Below are 22514 nucleotides of genomic sequence, written 5' to 3'. Positions count from 1 at the left end.
ACGAGCATGATAAGGAACAGCTAGTAACTGTGGAGAGAGATGAGAGCTGGCAATTAGCCAACAGCTGAGCAGCCAGCCCAGAGAAGGAAGGGCTAAGCCAGCCCTGACAGTACCCCCTGCTCAATGACCCCTCTCCCTCAAAGGGCCACCGGGCTTGAGGGGAAACCGTCTATGGAACTCGCGGAGGAGGATGGGGCATGTACGTCCGAGAATGAAACCTAGGAGCGTTCCTCCGGACCGTACCCCTTCCAATGCACCAGGTACTGTATGCGCTCACGGAACTTACGGGAGTCAACAATGGATTGTACCTCATACTCCTCATGGTTCTTAAATTGAACAGGGTAAGGGCATGGCACCATGGTGGTAAATCGATTACAGACCAACGGTTTCAATAAGAAGACATGAAACACATTTGAGATGCGCATACTAGGAGGAAGGTCCAACGCGTAAGCCACTGGGATAATCCTGCACAGGATACGGAAAGGCCCAATAAACCGAGGTGCAGACTTCAGTGAGGGAACACGAAGCCGGAGGTTGTGAGATGACAACCAGACCCTGTCCCCAACCTGGTAGGAAGGTGCAGGCAGGCGTCTGCGGTCAGCATGGAGTCTGTACCTATCATTAGCATGACGCAAAGCCTCCTGGACTTGTACCCAAGTGGAACGAAGACCATGGAGATGCTCCTCTAACGCAGGAATACTCTGCGGAACAAACAAGTCAGGCAACATGGAAGGTTGGAAACCATAATTCGCCATAAATGGAGACAATCGGGAGGCAGAATTCAAGGCACTGTTGTGAGCAAACTCTGCCCATGGTAATAGGTCTGACCAGTTGTTATGGTGGTCAGAAATATAGCAACGTAGGAATTGCTCCAAGGACTGATTGGCTCACTCTGCGACCCCATTAGACTGCGGGTGATATGCAGAAGAGAATGCAAGCTGGATTCCCAACTGTGCACAAAAGGCTCGCCAGAACCGTGAGACAAACTGACTGTCCCTGTCCAAGACAATCACCTTGGGTAGCCCATGTAAGCGAAAGATCTCCCGAGCAAAAATGGAAGCCAGTTCCTTAGAGGTAGGCAACTTCTTGAGAACTGGTCAACCACCATAAGGATAACAGTGTTGCCTTGGGAGATGGGCAACTCCACAGTGAAATCCATAGACAGGTAAGTCCTTGGCCTCTCTCCATTGGGTATGGGTTGTAGGAGGCCCACTGGAAGGTGTCATGGAGTCTTACTCTGAGCACCCACGGGACAGGCAGCTATGAAGGCAGTAACATCAGCCCGTAGACTAGGCCACCAGAATTGTTGGGAAATGCCCCAAATGAGTTGATTCTTCCCAGGATGGCCAGCTGCCTTGCGAGAATGGTAAGTTTGGAGCACTGCAGTACAGAGACTCTCTGGGACAAAGCAGCGGTCACAAGATTTCTCAGGAGGAGGATGAACCTGAGCAGCAAGAATTTTGTCACCCAAAGGAGAAATAAGACTGGTGCGAACCGTAGCCAAGATACGATCAGGAGGAATCACAGGAACCGGAACTGACTCCGACTTGAAAGTGGAGGAAAATTGTCGTGACAAGGCATCCGCCCTTACATTCTTAGTACCGGGTAAGAATGAGACAATGTAATTAAAGCTCGACAAGAAAAGAGCCCATCACGCCCTTCTGGGAGAGAGTCGCTTAGCCTCAGACAAGAATGTAAGATTCTTATGGTCAGTTACAATAAGAAAAGGCACAGTGGTACCTTCAAGGAGATGTCTCCATTCTTTCAGGGCTAAAATTATCGCCAACAGCTCTCTGTCACCAATCTCATAATTGCACTCGCAGGTGACAATTTCTTGGAAAAGTAGCCGCACGGATGCATAGCGCTCTCAGAGTTAGGACGTGGAGACAGAAGGGCGCCAACTACAGTCTCAGAAGCATCAACTTCTAGGATAAAAGGCAACGTAGGATCAGAATGTGCCAACAGAGGAGCAGAAACATAGGCAGCATTGAGAGTCTCAAAGGCCTTAATGGACTCCGGAGACCAACTCTGTGGGTCACCGTTCTTTCTGGTCATATCAGTCTGAGGCTTGACCAGAGGCGAGAAGTTACGAATAAACTTCCGATAGTAGTTGGCAAAACCCAGGAAACGCTGCAGAGGACATAAACCAACAGGTCGAGACCACTGTAGGACTGCCGACAGTTTCTCTGGGTCCATCGAAAAACCAGCAGTGGAAATGAAATAGCAGCCACGAGGGCCTCATTGTTCCAAACAACCTCTGCTGCCAGAGTACGGAATTCAATGGCGTAGTCGGCAACAGTTCTCTTACTCTGTTTGATGGACATGAGGCACTTGGCAGCAGAAGCAGAGCGTGCGGGAACGTCAAATACCCTTTTAAAGGAGGCCACAAACTAAGGGTAACTCAAGAAAACAGGTTTTTGCGTCTCCCATAGAGGGTTAGCCCAGGCCAAGGCTCTCTTAGAAAGCAAAGATATCACAAAACCTACTTTGCTTCTGTCCGTGGGAAACGCCTGGGGCAGCATCTCGAAGTATATCTCAACCTGATTGAGAAACCCTCTGCAATGAACTGGATCGCCCCCAAATCGCTGGGGAAGCGGAGCAGAACCAGACATATCTCTTATAGAGGTAATACTCGAGGCGGGTGCCTGCATAGAGACTGGCGCAGCAGCAGGGACGGCCTGCGACTCAGGTTGTACCGGAGCAGCCACTGTGGGGGATTCCAGGTGAGCTGTGCGATTCAGGAGCGTTTGTAACGCCATGGCAAACTGATCCATGCGGTGATCCTGCTCATCCAATCTGGAAAAAATATTACCAACAAGTGGATTGACTGTATCTTCTGAATTCATGGCCTTCGCCTACTGTCAGAAACCATGAATCAGACTGAGACAGAAGTACAATTAAATCACACTTGTTTATTAAAAAAAAATAAAAAAGTTAAATAAAAAAAGCGTAGTCAAACATAACCAGATCGGGTAGTCAGCCAGGCTAGCGTTCAATAACCAGATCAGGTAATCAGCCAGGCCAGAAGTCAGGGATCCAAGTAGAGCAACAGCAAGCAGGGTAAGGAGCCAGAAGGGATGTCAGCAAGCCAGTCTTTAAACAGAATCGCAGGAGATGGTTTCTTGTGATGTGACCAAGGCGAAGGCAGAGGTGAAGTGAGCTGGAAGGCTTTAAGTAGGCAGGTCAGACGAGCTGGATAAGGAACAGCTGGTAACTGTGGAGAGAGATGAGAGCTGGCAATTAGCTGACAGCTGAGCAGCCAGCCCAGAGAAGGAAGGGCTAAGCCAGCCCTGACACCTGGACACATTATTCAGATAGGAATTTGGGTCAGAACAGGGCTTGAGAAGAAGTTGAGGGGGCACTATGTGCACCCCATTACTATTCTCTTTGGAGTGCCCAAAGTTTTCCCAGGTCTGTTACAATCGTATAGTGAATATGGAAAAAAAATGAATTTTTGTGCGTCCGCTATAGTGTTTGGGTTTGGCTTGAAGAGAAAGTTGCAACCCTACCGAAGGGGGAGGGATTCCGAAAAGAAGAAGTTCCATTTTTGGGTTGAACTCCGCTTTAACCCCTTGATTGCCCCCTAAAGTTAACCCTTTCCCTGCCAGTGCCATTTTTACAGTAATCAGTGCATTTTTGTAGCACTGATCGCGTATAAATGACAATGGCCCCAAAAAATGTGTCAAAAGTGTCCGATGTCTCCACCATAATGTCGCAGTCCTGATAAAAATCGCAGATCGCTGCCATTAGTAGTAAAAAAAAAATAATAATAATAATAAAAATGCTATAACATTATCCCCTATTTTGTAGACGCTATAACTTTTGCGCAAACCAATCAATAAACGTTTAATGCGATTTTTTTTTTTACCAAAAACATGTAGAGGAGTACATATCGGCCTAAACTGAGGAAAAATTTGCTTTTTTAAAAAAATAAAAATAAAATGGGGATATTTATTAGAGCAAAATGTACAGAATATTGTGGGTTTTTTTTCAAAATTGTTGCTGTTTTTTTGTTTATAGCACAAAAAATAAAAACCGCAGAGGCGATCAAATACCACCAAAAGAAAGCTCTATTTGTTGGAAAAAAAAGGATGTCAATTTTGTTTGGGTGCCACGTTGCAATTGACAGTTAAAGCAACGCAGTGCCAAATCACGAAAAAAAAAAAAAACGGTGCGGTCATTCAGCAGCCAAATCTTCTGGGACTGAAGTGGTTATTTTTTATTTTATTTATATTTTATTTTTTATATCTATTTTTTATTGAATTCATTTTTTATTTTATTTTCTATACTTATTTTTTATTTTATTTATTTTTTATTTTGCTATTTTTTTTATTTTTAATTGCATTAAAAAAAATGGTGCACAAATACCGTGTGATATAAAATATTGCAAAGACCGCCGTTTAATTCTCTAGGGTCTCTGCTAAAAAAAAAAAAAAAAAAAAAAAAAAAAAAAATGTATAATGTTTGTGAGTTATGAGAATTCTTCTAGAAGAAAATACTGAATTAAACTTGTAAACAAAAAGTGCCAGAAAAAGCCTGGTCGGTAAGTGTGCCTGTTGCCCATAGCAACCAAGTTTTATTTTTATTTTTTGCTCTCTAGAATGATAAAATATGGCCTCTGATTGGCTGCCCTTGGACGCTGACTCTGCTTTTGGCCCATCCCCCCCAAGTTATGAACCCCTCCATTGTTTGTCTATGGGATAAAGTGTGTGCATTGTTTTGTTTTTAGCTCTGCAGACTGTCATTGTGTCTTCCTAGCTAAACCCCCTCACTCCAAGCTTTGCTGCATCACTGTACAACCCAGTCTGTCTGGTGCTATCCTCTCCACCAATCACCGCACAGTCCATTCATAGTAACAAGGGCCTTCCAGCCAATCGGCTGGCAGGCCTCGGCTCGGCTTTTTTTTTTTTTTTTAATGAATGAAGCCGCTGAAGTGCGGGGGTGGAGGAGGCAGAGTTGCTAGGCGACGGTAGACCATCGTCCAATAGGAACGGTGCGGGTGAGCAGAACGGTTGACAGAGTGACGAGGGCATGGAAGGCTGCGTCTCCATGACAACCACCGCCCAATCAGATCACCGGATAAGCCTGCAAGGCGGATTTCCAAGATTGATGTTCGGCTGGGCCAATACAAAGGGAGGACCCGAATGCCAATGAGAGACTTGGAATTAGGAAATGAGGTGGTGCCGGGAGGAGTGACGTTCAGAGCAGCCAATAGGTGAGGGAGTAGTAGGCGGAGTGGCCTGAGAGTGACAGGATCCTTGTTCTTCTCACACACGGTGTGCATCCGCGGCTCTTCCGGGTCTAGTCACACGCAGCCTCGAGACATGGTGGCCTCAGAGGTGCTGGCTGGGCTCCCTGTGCCCTGCGCCCACTTCTTCTGCTATGTGGGTGTGCTGGCCGCCTCCTGGTGGGGTGTGAGGGCGGCGTGGCGCCTGCTGAGTGCAGCCCGGGTCTGGGTTCTGGGGAGAGGAACGCAGGTGGGCCCCGGCCTCGGGAAATGGGCAGGTGAGTGTGTCAGGGGGAGAGGGAGGAAGGCTGAGGGGGGGAGGGGGACTGTCACCAGGGGGAGAGATTGGTATGTGAGAGAAGAGAGACTGATATGAGAGAGGAGAGAGAGAAGAGAGACTGAGAGGAGAGAGGGGAGGGAGACTGATATGTGTGTGAGAGAGAGAAGAGACTGATATGTGAGAGAGAGAAGAGACCGATATGTGTGAGGAGAGAGACTGATATGTGAGAGATAGAAGGGAGAGAGAAGAGACTGAGAAGGGAGAGAGAAGAGACTGAGAAGGGAGAGAGAAGAGACTGAGAAGGGAGAGAGAAGAGACTGAGAAGGGAGAGAGAAGAGACTGAGAAGGGAGAGAGAAGAGACTGAGAAGGGAGAGAGAAGAGACTGAGAAGGGAGAGAGAAGAGACTGAGAGGGGAGAGAGAAGAGACTGAGAGGGGAGAGAGAAGAGACTGAGAGGGGAGAGAGAAGAGACTGAGAGGGGAGAGAGAAGAGACTGAGAGGGGAGAGAGAAGAGACTGAGAGGGGAGAGAGAAGAGACTGAGAGGGGAGAGAGAAGAGACTGTGAGGGGAGAGAGAAGAGACTGTGAGGGGAGAGAGAAGAGACTGTGAGGGGAGAGAGAAGAGACTGTGAGGGGAGAGAGAAGAGACTGTGAGGGGAGAGAGAAGAGACTGTGAGGGGAGAGAGAAGAGACTGTGAGGGGAGAGAGAGAGAGAGAAGAGACTGTGAGGGGAGAGAGAAGAGACTGTGAGGGGGGAGAGAGAGAGAGAGAGAGAGAAGAGACTGATATGTGTGAGAGAGAGAGAGAAGAGACTGATATGTGTGAGAGAGAGAGAGAGAGAGAGAAGAGACTGATATGTGTGAGAGAGAGAGAGAAGAGACTGATATGTGTGAGAGAGAGAGAGAGAGAGAAGAGACTGATGTGTGAGAGAGAGAGAGAGAGAGAGAAGAGACTGATATGTGTGAGAGAGAGAGAGAGAGAAGAGACTGATATGTGTGAGTGAGAGAGAGAGAGAGAGAAGAGACTGATATGTGTGAGAGAGAGAGAGAGAGAAGAGACTGATATGTGTGACAGAGAGAGAGAAGAGACTGATATGTGTGTGAGAGAGAGAGAGAGAAGAGACTGATATGTGTGTGAGAGAGAGAGAGAGAAGAGACTGATATGTGTGTGAGAGAGAGAGAGAGAAGAGACTGATATGTGTGTGAGAGAGAGAGAGAGAAGAGACTGATATGTGTGAGAGAGAGAGAGAAGAGACTGATATGTGTGAGAGAGAGAGAGAAGAGACTGATGTGTGAGAGAGAGAGAGAAGAGACTGATATGTGTGTGAGAGAGAGAGAGAGAAGAGACTGATATGTGTGTGAGAGAGAGAGAGAGAGAGAGAAGAGACTGATATGTGTGTGAGAGAGAGAGAGAGAAGAGACTGATATGTGAGAGAGAGAGAAAAGAGACTGATATGTGATAGAGAGGAGAGAGAGAGAGAGAGAGAGAGAGAGAAGAGACTGATATGTGTGAGAGAGAGAGAGAGAAGAGACTGATATGTGAGAGAGAGAGAGAGAGAGAGAGAAGAGACTGATATGTGTGAGAGAGAGAGAGAGAAGAGACTGATATGTGAGAGAGAGAGAGAGAGAGAAGAGACTGATATGTGAGAGAGAGAGAGAGAGAAGAGACTGATATGTGAGAGAGAGAGAGAGAGAAGAGACTGATATGTGAGAGAGAGAGAGAGAGAGAGAAGAGACTGATATGTGAGAGAGAGAAGAGACTGATATGTGAGAGAGAGAGAGAGAGAGAAGAGACTGATATGTGAGAGAGAGAGAGAGAGAGAGAGAAGAGACTGATATGTGAGAGAGAGAGAGAGAGAGAGAGAGAGAGAGAAGAGACTGATATGTGAGAGAGAGAGAGAGAGAGAGAAGAGACTGATATGTGAGAGAGAGAGAGAGAGAGAGAGAGAGAAGAGACTGATATGTGTGAGAGAGAGAGAAGAGACTGATATGTGTGAGAGAGAGAGAGAGAAGAGACTGATATGTGTGAGAGAGAGAGAGAGAAGAGACTGATATGTGAGAGAGAGAGAGAAGAGACTGATATGTGTGAGAAAAGAGACTGATATGTGATAGAGAGGAGAGAGAGAGAAGAGACTGATATGTGACAAGAGAGAGAGAGAGAGAGAGAGAGAGACTGACTCTGATATGCGGGAGAAGAGAGAGAGACTGATATGTGACAAGAGAGAGAGAGAGAGACTCTGATATGCGGGAGAAGAGAGAGAGACTGATATGTGAGAGAGTGTCATACTGCAGAGGGGGTGGGGGCAAAATGTTTCATACTGCAGAAGGGGCGGGGCAGAGAGTTTCATACTGCAAAGGGGGGCGAAGGCAGGGAGTACCATTCTGCAGAAGGGGCAGAGGCAGGGAGTGCCATTCTGCAGAGGGGGGCGGGGGCAGAGAGTGCCATTCTGCAGAGGGGGGCGGGGGCAGAGAGTGTCACACTGCCAAGGGGGCGGGGCAGAGAGTGTCAGACTGCAGAAGGGGGCGGGACAAAGAGTGTCAGACTGCAGAAGGGGGCGGGGGCAGAGAGTGTCAGACTGCAGAAGGGGGCGGGGGCAGAGAGTGTCAGACTGCAGAAGGGGGCGGGGGCAGAGAGTGTCAGACTGCGGAAGGGGGCGGGGGCAGAGAGTGTCAGACTGCGGAAGGGGGCGGGGGCAGAGAGTGTCAGACTGCGGAAGGGGGTGGGGGCAGTGAGTGTCAGACTGCGGAAGGGGGCGGGGGCAGAGAGTGTCAGACTGCGGAAGGGGGCGGGGGCAGAGAGTGTCAGACTGCAGAAGGGGGCGGGGGCAGAGAGTGTCAGACTGCAGAAGGGGGCGGGGGCAGAGAGTGTCAGACTGCAGAAGGGGGCGGGGGCAGAGAGTGTCAGACTGCAGAAGGGGGCGGGGGCAGAGAGTGTCAGACTGCAGAAGGGGGCGGGACAAAGAGTGTCAGACTGCAGAAGGGGGCGGGGGAAAAAAAGTGTCAGACTGCGGAAGGGGGCGGGGGCAGAGAGTGTCAGACTGCGGAAGGGGGCGGGGGCAGAGAGTGTCAGACTGCGGAAGGGGGCGGGGGCAGAGAGCGTCAGACTGCGGAAGGGGGCGGGGGCAGAGAGCGTCAGACTGCGGAAGGGGGCGGGGGCAGAGAGCGTCAGACTGCGGAAGGGGGCGGGGGCAGAGAGCGTCAGACTGCGGAAGGGGGCGGGGGCAGAGAGTGTCAGAGTGCGGAAGGGGGCGGGGCAGAGTGTTGGAGAGTCTGCAGAACGGATGGGAAGAGAGCGATGTTCTGCAGAGAGGATTGTATGATTTGTGTGGAGAGAATACAGACGGTTGGAGGACAGCAGAACTATATATAAGGCTGTAAATGTAAATAAGCGCCGTGTTGGTAGAAATACGAAGGCTCCCATTGGTGTGTGTGACTCCTTCTGATAATGCTAGTTTCTTGGTTGGTGCACAGATATGATTTCCATCCCCCCCTCCGCCCATTAATGGTATTGACCCAAAACCAAGCATGCAGATAGGGAGTCCTGACTTCTATGAAGGCTGAACTTTCCTTATCAACGATTCTGACTGCACTGAAGTTATTGGTTCAGTATGACAACCAGGCAAATAGCATTTTTCAAGTAGGAGGTGAGCTATGGAAGACTCTGTACATTTCTTGGCACAGGGAGAGACCACAAAATAAGTGGGCGGACGGTACCAGGGCCCCCCAGGGTGGGGGAGGGCTTACACAATGCATGGAATGTATGGAAGGTGGCAGACGTGTTGGGATGTCGGGCCGGAGTCGCACACTGAGTGTAAGTAGCAGTCTGGAAGGGGGAATGCACATGGATTGCCGTGTAAGTCTGTTGAATGTGTACATAAGAGCATATATAGAATTGGTGATAATACTTTATATGGTGAGGAGGAGAAGAATCCCTCTGTACATACAATGTGTGTTACAAAGTCCTGACACTGAGACAACTGTGTAGGAATAGGATGTGATCCTCCGGTCTGATCATCTCTGCCATGTGACAGCAGCGCGTGTTTTCAGGTTTCCCCTCACCGGTGTAATAATTACCATTCTCCCAGGTTGCAGAGTATCTCTGTCCCTACCAGACAGTTTGGAAAACATGAACTGTTGGTTGGTTGTGGTCAAGCATTCGGGTAAAAACGACGCTCAAATCCTGAGCCAATCCGCCTCACAGCCTGAAAACCACACAGCTCATCCACTTCTAAGGCCCGTTTAAAAAAAAGAGAGTCCTGTTTCTTTTTTCAGGTTCAGGTGCCATTTCAAGTAACAATTTGCACCCGAATTGCACCTGAACTGGTGAACAAAACCGCGTCAGACTCTTTTTTTTTTTTTTTTTCTTATCACACTACAGTATCTCACAAAAGTAAGTACACCCCTCACATTTTGTAAATATTTTCTTCTATCTTTTTCATGTGACAACACTGAAGAAATGACACTTGTCTACAATGTAAAGTAGTGAGTGTACAGCTTGTATAACAGTGTACATTTGCTGTCCCCTCAAAATAACTCAACACACAGCCATTAATGTCTAAAAAGTGAGTACACCCCTAAGTGAAAATGTCCAAATTGGGCCTAATTAGCCATTTTCCTCCACCCCCCCATCCCCCCCCTGTCATGTGACTCGTCAGTGAACCAAGCTTAAATTAATCCCAGTGTATCCAGGTGAATTATACTGCATTTTCATTTGGTGGTAAATAGTAAAGGATATCTCCCGTATTATTATTATTATTATTATTATTATTATAATTTTTTTTTTTTAAATACAGTATTTATTTATCAAAGGAAAACTGGGCAATTATTTATTATTTATTTAATAATTTGGCTGTATTTTTTTAAATTTTTTTTTGCTATTACTATAACCTACTAACAAAGAACAACCTAAAATAAATTTGCCTGCTCATGATGATTGTAGCGATACCACATACACTTTTTTTTTTTGCCTGTAAACACCTATGTTTACCTACCTGCTATATATATATATATATATATATATATATATATATATATATATATATATATATATATATATATATATATATATATATATATATATATATATATATATATATATATATATATATATATGTATATGTATATGTTTGGGGTTCTAAGTAATTTTCTAGCAAAAAAATACAGATTTTTACTTAGAAAAGTCCTACAGGTCAAGTGGTTAACCACTTGCCAACCGTATACCTTTAGATATAAAGTGGCACGGCTGCTCCGGATCACGTACCTCCATGATCCGACACTTCTGGGTTCTGGGGCATGCATGCGTGCCGCCGGTGGGCCGCTCCTGCTGTGATTGTACACAGCGGAAGCTGATCGGCAGGTACCGCAGACTCTATGTCTGCCAGCACCCCGCCAATCCTTTGGTACGGAGGGAGAATGGCGGTCTGCCTATGTAGACAAGACAGATCGCTGTTCTGTCAGTAGAGAAGACATGGAGCCATGCCTTCCCCTAGTACAAGCACCTCCCCCACAGTAAGAAAACATCAGCTAGGCATACAGTTAACCCTTTGATTCCCCCCCCCCCCCCAGACAAAACTAACTATTAACTAGGGTTGCACCAATACCTTTTTTATTTTTTATCATTGAGTACAGATATTTTTGGTAAAGTACTCGTTGATACAGAATACGAAATCTTTGAGGTGCGATTTGATCCCATTGCAAAGAATGCGGTGCGATTACTGTCTGAAGCTCATTCAGTTACCCCACTGGCCCTGTGCACACCCAGGCTTGTCATGGTGATTTCAGCCTGGGTTCATGCCGGAGCGGTGCGGGAAACCACATCCGATTTGGACTGGAATCGCCCTGCATTCCTGTTCAAATTGCATGCGATTCTTTGCAGTGAGATTTGTACCCATTCATTTTGTATGGACACAAAATGCACTGCAAAGTATTGGTTTTGGTATTGGGAACATTTTCACGAGTGCTCGGTGCATCTCTACTATTAAGCAGGGTCGTCCATTAAGGGTGCCGCCTCCCCTAACCATGCGTCCAGCCCCTTTCAGGATGCATGGATTTCAAATGTTTTTTTTTTTAAGCGCCTGATTAGAGCCAGAGGTTCTAATAGGCTTCAAAACATGTTTGGCAGAGAATGCGAACTGAGCCCACCCAGGTGTGTTACAATAGCGAATGAATATTGACTATTGTAACACTGATCCTCCTCCTGGCCAATCAGGAAGCGGGTCTTGAGATCAGTCACCAGATTGGCTGAAAGGACAGGTGATCCTATTGGACGCCTAGGAGGAGGGGAAGAGATGCACGGCATAAGAAGAAAGGACATAGAAGACGCTGCCCGCCACCGGAACTGAAAGTGCCGAACCGACTGGCAGACAAAAAAAAAGAAAACACCAGCTGCTACTGCTATAACCCTTTCAGTGCGTGCACAGTCCCACTGCAAGGGATAGCTTTATTTTAAATCTCCCTGAAGTTGGACTTTGAGAACCCATTCACCCTAGCAACCGCATCTGAACCGCACAGGATCACGCTCCGCGTACCTCTGTTATTCACATGCAGTTCTGTGCGGTGCGATTTTAGCCCCTTCATTTTGAATGGGCTAAAATCTCCCTGCACCAAAAGTAGTGCATGCACTGCAACCAGAATACATGGTACATTTGTGCCACGCGATCCGCCGTGGGCAAGCGCACTGTGTTTGCGACCTCCATTTCAGGTTTGTTCGCCACTTCCTGCCCGCACGCCCTCATACGGCGTCCTGAACTTTGAGTGGTGATATCTGAATGATGGGTGCAGCTGCATTCATTCAGATATCAATCTTTTCTGCTGGCGATTCCCTGCACTGTAAAAACAATCATAGCGGCTGTTCAGCCTCCCGCCGCCCTCTGGTGCGTCTACCAAATCACCCGCGCAATCGGCGACTTGGGGAATAAATTGTCCGGCAGTGGTTGTTTACCATAGAGAATACTGCGAACCAGATGGTCCCCGGCAATCTCTTTGCCCTACGGAGGCCAGGCGCAATGTGATGACATCACATATGGCCTAGGCAGATGTATACACTGCTGTTTTTTTTTGTTTTTTTTACCTGGAAAGGTTGCGATCGCTTTTTATTTATTTATTTTTTTTAATCTCAGGCTTTCCGAGCTAGAGGAGAGATGTGGGGTCTTGTAGACCCCATGTCTCTCTATAAAGGGGACCTGTCATGCACTAGTTCTATTACAAGGGATGTTCAGTGAGCAAAACAAAACATTTTTGAAAGGAAAGCGTAAAAAAAACAAAAACAAAAGTGTGCTGGCATGCAGAAGTGAGCGCATACGACGATCACACCCGCATATGTAAACCGAGTTCAAACCACACGTGGGGGTTTTTTGCTGCGATTGTACGAGTGAGAGCAACAATTCTATCCCAAGACCTCTGTATCTCAGCCTATGGAGATTTTAAACTACTAAAGTTTGTCGCCATTTCACGAGTGTGCGCAATTTTAAAGCGTGACATAATATCATCTTTCACATTATACAAAAGAATTGGGCTAACGTAAAGCCCCATACACACTATCAGATTTTCTACTGATTTTTGTCTTCAGGTTTACCAAAACCACATAGAAGGGCCTGCCTGATTTGCATACAAATTGAGACTCTTAAGGTTTGACCTCATATTATATGGTTTTGGTAAATCTGAAGGAAAAAATCCGCAGAAAATCTGATAGTGTGTATGGGGCTTTAGTGTTTTTTTTTTAATTTATGAAATAGATTTTTTTTTTTCCTAAAAATCGCTGCGCAAATATCGTGTGACTTAAAAAGTTGCAACAACTGCCACTTTGTTCCCTAGGGCAGTGATGGTGAACCTTGGCACCCCAGATGTTTTGGAGCTACATTTCCCATGATGCTCTTTAGAGGTCGACCGATATGGGTTTTTCTCTGGCCGATGCCGATATTTAGAAATCGTGGCGGCCGATTTATGATGCCGATTTTTATTTTATTTTTTTGGGCCAATATGTTAGGCCGATTTTTATTTATTTTTTTTTTTTTTTTCTTTTTTTTTTTTTTTTCCCCCTTCATCTCATAAAATCTAAGTTGGACACCTTTCACGCTGGGGCGTTTTTCGGGCGATTTTTGGGCTAAAAACAGCGCCTGTAAATTGCCTTCAAAACGGCTCCCCTGCAGTCTGTGTGAAAGCCCCGAGTGCTTTCACAATGAGGAGATGCGCTGGCAGGATGTTAAAAAAAAAAAAAAAATCCTGCAAGCAGCATCTTTGGAGCGGTGTAAACCGCTCCTCCACCACTCCTGCCCATTGAAATGAATGGTCACCACTGCTGAAGTACATGCAATGCGATTTTGCAGCAGTGCCTCATTGCCCCGCTAGCAGCCAAATAGCGGGGCTAAAATGACGATAAATCGCTGCTAAAACTTGCAGCGTTTTACCGCCAACGCCTGCCCGATCCAGTGTGAAAGCAGCCTTAATAAGTGATGCACAAAATTTCTTACACATTTTATTAAACAAAACAAACCTCCAATCAGTTCACTTGTATGTATAATTTAGATTAAAAAAAAAAAAAACTTTTTTATTAAATACACAAAAACAGGTACTCAAAACTTTTGGACGAAAAAAAAAAGGGCTAACTTGCGTTTGAAAGACCTCTGCGCAAATACTGCGTCACATAAAATATTGCAACAACCGCTGTTTTATTCCCTAGGGTCTCTGCTAAAAATATATATATAATTTTTGGGGCTTCTGTGTGATTTTCTAGCAGAAAATACAGGATTTTTACTTGTAAGCAACAAGTGTCAGAAAAGATTTAGTCTTTAAATGGTTAAACTGAGAACTTCTACACAGGCAGTTCAGCCCATTGAAGAAGAAACATTGCATCACTTTGATCTTTTCTTGGCAGCCCAGAGAGGAGGAAAGTCCTTCACTGATGTCTTCAGGCAACTTACATTGACTTCTATTACAGAAGTCTTTTGCAAGTCGCGCTGAACATGTCATCGGCTTTTTTATCAGCACAATCGGCCGATGCCGATTAATTAAAAAATGCCAAATATTGGCCGATATATCGGTCGACCTCTAATGCTCTGGCACTCTGCAGTGTAGTTGAGCATCATGGGAAATGTAGCTCCAAAACATTTGGGGTGCCAAGGTTCACCATCACTGCACTATACCAGTTTTTGCGTATGCGTTTGTGTGTGATTATGGAGGGGGGGCCCTTTAAAAATAAAATAAAAAGTGTATTTCAAACTTTATTATTATTATTTTTTTTTTATACACTATACCGTTTACATTTTTTTTTATTTTTAATCAACTTTATTGCTAGCACCAGGGATAAATTGAAATGTAATTGAGCATCATGGGAAATGTAGTTCCAAAATATCTAGGGTGCCAAGGTTCACCATCACTGCCCTAGTGTCTCTGCTAAAAAAAACAAAAACGTTTGGGGGTTCTGAGTAATTTTCTAGAAACAAAATGATTTTTATTTTATGTGGGAGAGGAGTGCCAGAATAGGCCTGGGCTGGAAGTGGCTAAACTTTGCGCTAAAACCCGCTGCAGATGACACGGGGAGTGAGGGGAAATTGCCGCAGGACGTGGGTTTTCCCGCACGGCATCCTAGTGGGAATGGGACAAAAGGCTCCATTCACACTTGTGCGACTCCAAAGTGCAGCTTTGGAGAGGGGCGGGACTTTGGCTCTGACCAATGATAATGGACAGCTGTTGCACAACTTGTCGCATGTATAACATTCAGGTGTGACTTTTGAGGGTTTACATTGCAGTCCGTGGCATGAAAGTCGGACTAAAGTAGTGCAGGAATCTTTTTAAAGTCGCTGCAACATTAAAGTGGTTGTAAAGTCGGAAGGTTTTTTTTTTTTTTTTTTTAATCTTAATCCGTTCAGCAGCCCCCCTAATACTCACCTGAACCCATCTCGATCCAGCGATGTTGCAGAAGTTTCTTGACTGCTCAGGGCTCCCCTCCTCATTGGCTGTGATGGCAGCGCGGTGCCATTGGCTCCCACTGCTGTAATTGAGTGAGCCAATGAGAAGAGAGAGGGGGCAGGCCGAACCGCATATTAGTGTCTGAATGGACAAAGAGCAACGGCTTGAGTGCCCCCCCTCCCCCAATAGCAAGCTGCTTGCTGTGGGGGCAATTGCTGGGGGTAGGGGCCAGAGGGACCAGAGAAGAGGAGAATTAGGGCTGCTCTGTGCAAAACCACCACACAGAGCAGGTAAGTATGACCTGCTTGTTATGCTTAAAGGAAAAAAAAAAAGGGACTTTAGTATTGCATATTTGAATGGTCGTCCTTTGGAAAAACAAGGGGTGAGACGCGTCATGCGACTTTAGTGTCCAAATTCGAATGACGAGTCACACAAGTGTGAATGGAGCCTAAAGCTGAACTCCAGGGATGAAAAACACTTACCTTTGCAGCGGGAAGTGGACTTCTTGTATTGCCCAGGCAATGGGGAATAAGATGACATACTTTATTCCTCACTTCTGCAGGCTTCCTTTTGTCCCTCTAAAGCCCCGTACACACGAGAGGACTTATGTCCGACAGACTTCCGAAGGAGTTCTGCCGGAGTTCTGCCGGACTTTTCGACTGAGCGGACTTGGCCACACACAATCACACCAAACTCCGACGGATTCGAACGTGATGACGTACGACTGGACTCAAATAAGGAAGTTCATAGCCAGTAGCCAATAGCTGCCCTAGCGTCGGTTTTAGTCCGTCGGAATAGCATACACACGAGCAAATTTTTCGGTAGGAACTGGGTCCGGCGGAGTTCCGTCGGAAAAATTTGAAGCATTTTGCATTTTCTAAAGTCCGTCAGACTTTTGCGAATCAAAAGTCCGTTGCAGCCCACACACGATCGAATAGTCTGACGGAATCATTCCGTCGGACTTTGGATGTTGAAAAGTCCGCTCTTGTGTACGCGGCATAAGTCTTTTTTTTCCCCTCGCTGCCCAACCGGTTGCACCTCTCTGATGTCATCCCATACGGTGCCGGACCAGCAGGCCCCCAACCCGGGAGAGACGCACAGCGACGGCTGCCAGAGGATGAGGAATAAGGTAGGTATGCCGCCTTCTTCATCCTCTTCTAGGCCTAATGAGCAGTGAGCCCTTACAATAAGGACAGAGGGACTCATTGCAAGAGTAAATGTTTTTTGTCTCCAGACTTCAGCTTAATGCATGTGATCGGACTTATGCTGCGTACACACGATCGGAATTCCGGCCAGAAAAAGACAGATGAGAGCTTTTCATCGGAAAATGCAACTGTGCGTACGCTCCATCGGAATTTAGCTTTCCGAATTCCCGCCAGCCAAAAATTGTTAGAACGTTTTTCTGTCGGGAAAATTGAGAACATGCTATCGGTAATTCCGACACGCCAAAAATCACGCATGCTCAGATTCAACTATGAGACGGAAGCTATTGGCTATTGAACTTCCTTTTTCTAGTCCCGTCGTACGTGTTGTACGTCACCGCGTTATAAACGATCGGAATTTGGTGTGACCGTTTGCAGGCAAGACAGCTTGAGCCGAATTCTGTCGGAATTCCGTCAGGAAAACCATCAGAGCTTTTTCCGACGAGAATTCCGATCGTGTGTACGCGGCATTAGATCTTATTTCATACAGACACACAGACAGATCTTATTTCATACACACAGACCACCTTGTAATTCCGCAATCCCCAACACATGCATTTAATGATTCTTGTGTGTATATATAGGATTGTGTCTAAGGTATCATTGTAACCTTGCATCCAGGGATAAGTGTTGAGCTGATGAAGACTGAAAGAACAGTTTTTTTTTTTTTGTTTTTTTGTTTTTTTATATGTAAATATATTTTGGTAGTGCTGATCCAGTTCTTGGAGAAATTACAAATCTTTACTTGCTGGGTTTTGTGTACAGAGCTCTGTGTCACCATCTGCTGGCAAGTTTGTGTTACTGCATGAATTGTGTGGGATACAATTTAGGAAGTATTGAAATTTGTATTAAACGTTCGATTTTTATTTTCATGGGTTTGTTCCTTCTAAGGCCGCGTACACACGAGCGAATTGTCCGGCGGATAGTCCGGCGGACTTTCTACCGAACGGACTTGGACACACAGAAGGTCCGGCGTTTGCTAGCGCGATGACGTACAGCACGTACGACGGGACTAGAAAAAGGAAGTTCAATAGACAGTAGCCAATAGCTTCCTTTTTCGTATTTGCTTCCGAGCATGCGTCATTCTTTTTTTAATTAGAAAAATCAACTTTATTGAGATGCCAACAAGTTAACCACACATACATACAACATATTAGACCCCTTTCACACTGGGGCGTTTTTCAGGCGTTTTTCAAGCGCTTTAGCGTTAAAAAAAGCGCCTGTAAAGCGCTTGAAAGAAGCCTCATCTGCAGTCCCAATGTGAAATGTCAGCGCCCGAAAAACGCTCGTAAAGCACCGCTTAAACTAGCAGTGCTTTACCAGCGTTTTTCGAGCGTTAATGGGGCACTTTTAACCCCTGCTAGTGGCCAAATAAAGGGTTAAAAGCGCCCACAAAACGCTGCTGCCAATAGCGTTTTTTAGGCGTTTTTCTGGCGTTTTACAAGCGCTTCCCATTGATTGCAATGGGAAGGGGCGTTTTAGGAGCGTTGTATTCGCCGCTCCAAAAGCGCTGCAAAGAAGCTGCTTGCAGGACTTTTTTTGACGCTCTTCCAGCGCAGCGCCTCAGTGTGAAAGCACTCGGGCTTTTACATTGGGATTGCAGTTGCAGCTTCTTTCAGGCGCTTTTTTTAACGCTAAATCGCATGAAAAACGCCTGAAAAACGCCCCAGTGTGAAAGGGGTCTTAAAGAGGAAGTAAACCCTGATGAGTTTACTTCCTCTTTCATTCCCTGCAAAGGTAAAGCATAATGGACTACTATGCATCGCATAGTAGTCCATTATGTGTCACTTACCTGACACAGGAGCCAGCGATGTCACCGCTGTCCCCTGTAGTCCGGCGCATCCATCTTCTCGGTGGGGTCTCGCAGCTCCGCCGCTGTCATTTGGCGAAGCCGCGATGGCGTCACGCGATGGCATGCGCACGGGAGCCGACACGCGCGGCAGCTCCATTGTTGGAAATGCCGCGCTCAGCTGTCTACGGCGCATGCGCCGTAGACAGCGGTGCCTGTCTTCAGGCAAATATCTCCTAAACCATATAGGTTTAGGAGATATTTCTTGGACCTACAGGTAAGCCTTAATCTAGGCTTACCTGTAGGTCAAAGTGGTTTGTAAGGGTTTACAACCACTTTAATGTTACATTACAGATTATGCACATCAAAGTGGTTGCAAACCCTTACAGACCACTTTGACCTACAGGTAAGCCTAGATTAAGGCTTACCTGTAGGTCCAAGAAATATCTCCTAAACCTATACGGTCTAGGAGATATTTGCAAAAGACAGTCACGCCATAGACAGCGGCGCATTGAGTGTACCGTTGCTAACGGCGCGCATGCATGGGAGTGACGTCATTGACGTCAGTGATTGGCCGGAGCCGCAATACCCGGAAGGAAGATGGACGCTTCGTGGAAGAGGTGACATCGCTGGCTCCTGTGTCAGGTAAATGACACATAATGGGCTACTATGTGATGCATATTGAGCATGCGTCATTCTTAGTCCGCCGGACTAGCACACTGAGGAACGTATTGTCCGCTAAAACCCAAGTCCGGCGGAAAGATTGGACTGCAAAACTACTTTCTTAGTCCGCCGGACTTTACGCTGGAAAAGTCCGCTGAAGCCCACACACGATCGAATTGTCCGGTGAAATGCGTTTCATCGGACTAAGTACGCCGGACGATTCGATCGTGTGTACGCGGCATCAGAGTGTGTGCTTTTTTTTTTTTTTCCTTTATCTATCTATTTATTTTTTTGAATTTGATATTTGGGTAAAGCTAAAAGAGAAAAAAAAAAACAAAAAAAAAACAAGACGGTAAAACCTGTTTTAGGAGTAATTTACATCAGTATACAAATTTGGAATAATCATTTTTTTTTATTTTAATGGTGAAAAGTATTTACAGGTTCTCTGTGTAGCGTTATATAGGAGGCCTGGATCTAGAATTATTGTCTTCACTCTGATGTTTGTGTGGTGTGATCACGGTTTACATATGTGTGGGACTTGCGTGTGTATTTGTATTTGTTTGTGAGCACAGGGGGGTGGGGCCCTTTGAAATAATAAAAACTTTTTTTTTTTTTTTATACACTATACCAGGTGGTGGTGAACCTCGGCACCCCAGATGTTTTGGAACTACATTTCCCATGATTCTCATGCACTCTGCAGTGTAGTTGAGCATCATGGGAAATATCTGGGGTGCTGAGGTTCGCCATCACTGCACTATACCATTTTTTGCATATGCGTTTCTGTGTGAGCATGGGGGGACGGGGCTCTTTTAAAAATAATAATAATAATTTGTTTTTTAATCAACTTTATTGCTACCACCAGGGATGAACTGAACAACATCCCTTGTGATAGCATGAGTTGAGACTTGTCATCATTATGGAGAGATCTGGGGTCTATTAGAGTATCGGTACTCCGTCTTCTAAAACTGGTATCGGTACATCCCGAGCACATATGCTTAAAGTGATACTAAAGCAGTGATCTGCAATTAGCGGACCTCCAGCTGTTGCAAAACTACAAGTCCCATCATGCCTCTGCCTCTGGGTGTCATGCTTGTGGCTGTCAGAGTCTTGCTATGCCTTATGGGACTTGTAGTTCTGCAACAGCTGGAGGTCTATTAATTGCATATCCCTGTACTAAAGGATAGTTTTTTTTTTTGTTTTTTTTCTTCTACTACTTACCTCCACTGTGCAGCTCGTTTTGCACAGAGTGGCACACGAAAATCAATTTCTGGGGGCCCCCAGCGGCTCTTATGGCTTCTCCCCACATTAGATAACCTCCTCGGAGACGCGCTCTCCCGAGGGGAATACCTTGCGTGCACGCACTCCCGAGTCCAGCATTTGGCGTCCATAGAGGCCGAATGCAGGACTCGGCCCTGCCCCCCCTGTGCCCGCGTCATTGGATTTGATTGATAGCAGCAGGAGCCAATGGTTGCGCTGCTATCAATCTATCTAATCAAGAGCCGGGAACCCGTGGAGAGAGGGACGGCGGAGACGTGCCGACGGAAATTGGTGGCGGTGACTGCAAGGTGTTTTTTTTCACCTTAATGCATAGGATATATATATATATATATATATATATATGTATGTATGTATGTATGTATGTATGTATGTATGTATGTATGTATGTATGTATGTATGTATGTATGTATGTATGTATGTATGTATGTATGTATGTATGTATGTATGTATGTATGTATGTATGTATGTATGTATATGTGTATGTATATGTGTGCTCTAACTCATACACAGCGGGAGCCCAGCGGCGGGGTACTGTGGACTCTACGTTTGCTGGCACCCGCTGATCATCTCTGCTAGAGAGGCAGAACGACACTCTTATCTATTGAAATAAGGCAAATTGCCGTTCTGACAGAAGGGAAGGCAAGGCTCCTGTGTCTCTGCAAAACAGGGACATGGATCCATGTTTTTCCCTAGTAAAAAGTGCCTCCCTCACTGAAGTAAAGCACTGGCTAGGCACACAGTTATCCCTTTGATTGCCCCTGGTATTAACCCCTTCCCAACCAGTGTCATTAGTACAGTGACAGTGCATATATTTAGCACTGAACACTGTAATGTCCACCACAATATCACAGTCCCGCTATAAGTCGCTGATTGCTGTCATTACTAGTAAAATTGTAAAATTTAACTAGTATGTATGTATGTGTGTGTAAATGCATCTGTGTAGCCTTTTCAAAGCTTTTTTTTTTTTTTTTTTTTGTCACATGACCTATGGAAAAACACACCATGAGCCAGACAAAAAACGCAGATAAAATCATGGGCGTTTTCGGCAGCCGTTAACGGCACTTTTATTTTTTTAGTTTTTTTTCCCTTTGTCACAATACTGACATTTTTTGGTGCATCACTAAGGCCCCTTTCACATTACAGCGACTTCAAAGCCGCGCAATTTTGCTACGATTCTTTTTTTTTTTTCTTTTTTGCCGTGATTTCAGGGAATTCCTGTGTAACTCGCACCAAAGTCGGACCAAAGTAATACAGGGACTACTTTCGAAGTCGCACAGGTATGAATGGTACTCATTGGAAATCATGGGGTACGATTTTTCAGGCGACTTTGCAGTGGAAAGTCGCTCAAGTGGCCTTAGGCTGCATTCACACCTGAGCGTTGTTTGAATCGCAGGCAGATTTGCTGTGATTTTTTTTTTGCCCCCAATTTCAAAAATGGCCAGGGTGTGACTGACACAACGCACATTTTCTTCATTCGAATGGCACCTAAAAAAAACAAAACGCTGTGCGGTTCTGCCGTGATTGTCCCACGATAAATCGCGGCAAAGCGCATCGGGTGAAGCATGTCGGCCAAAAGCATCTCCTGATTTTTTTTTTTTTTTTGGGCGACAAGCTTATGTGTTTTTTTGCGTTTAAAGTGGCATTTAAATGAATGGCATCTAAAATGGGCACTTTTGTCATTCACACCTGGAGGTTTTTTTTTTAAATCGCGGGGCAGAATCGCCGCAAGTCTGCCCCGCGATTTCAAAACGCAGAGAGATGTGAATGCAGCCTAATTTCTGGTATAGATCATGTAACTCAAACCAGGGGAGCGTGGGAATTCCTATTGAATAACAGAAACATAGTTGCTGTAAATTGCTAATTCCAGCCAATCATTCTACCCTGGCTGGTGCCGTCCTAAATGTTCTTTTAAATGGAATCAAATTTGGTGTTTTGGTTACATTTTGGCTCATTTTGCAGTAATGTCCTGATTTTATATATGCAGTGGGGCTCTTGCACAGCCTTCTTCTTGAGAAGAAGCTTCTCTGCCGTCCTGTTTTTGTTTTCTTTTTTTTTTCTTTTTTTTAGTTAATGTGCACTGAGGGAGATTTATGAATTGGCCGGCTCCTGCTTTTATCAATTGGCCCGGGTGCCATTCATGCGCTTGGAACACACTGGGCTGAATGTAACGT

The 22514-nt window shown here is 45.7% G+C and overlaps 1 protein-coding gene across 1 annotated transcript in view; it reads left to right on the top strand.

Annotated features, from left to right (window-relative positions):
• The first annotated feature begins 5263 nt into the window (after positions 1 to 5263).
• Positions 5264 to 22514, top strand: part of HSD17B12 (hydroxysteroid 17-beta dehydrogenase 12) — a 186993-nt gene continuing 169742 nt past the window's right edge. The window contains exon 1 of the mRNA XM_077453521.1: positions 5264 to 5505. Coding sequence (XP_077309647.1) covers positions 5325 to 5505 — 181 coding nt within the window. The 5' untranslated portion in view covers positions 5264 to 5324. The remainder of the gene's footprint in view (positions 5506 to 22514) is intronic.

This window comes from Lithobates pipiens, unplaced genomic scaffold (assembly GCF_037356315.1).
Source record: "Lithobates pipiens isolate NorthernLeopardFrog02 unplaced genomic scaffold, aLitPip1_a1.2 Scaffold_24, whole genome shotgun sequence".
Lineage (NCBI taxonomy): Eukaryota > Metazoa > Chordata > Amphibia > Anura > Ranidae > Lithobates > Lithobates pipiens.
This window is presented reverse-complemented; position numbering and strand designations above follow the sequence as displayed.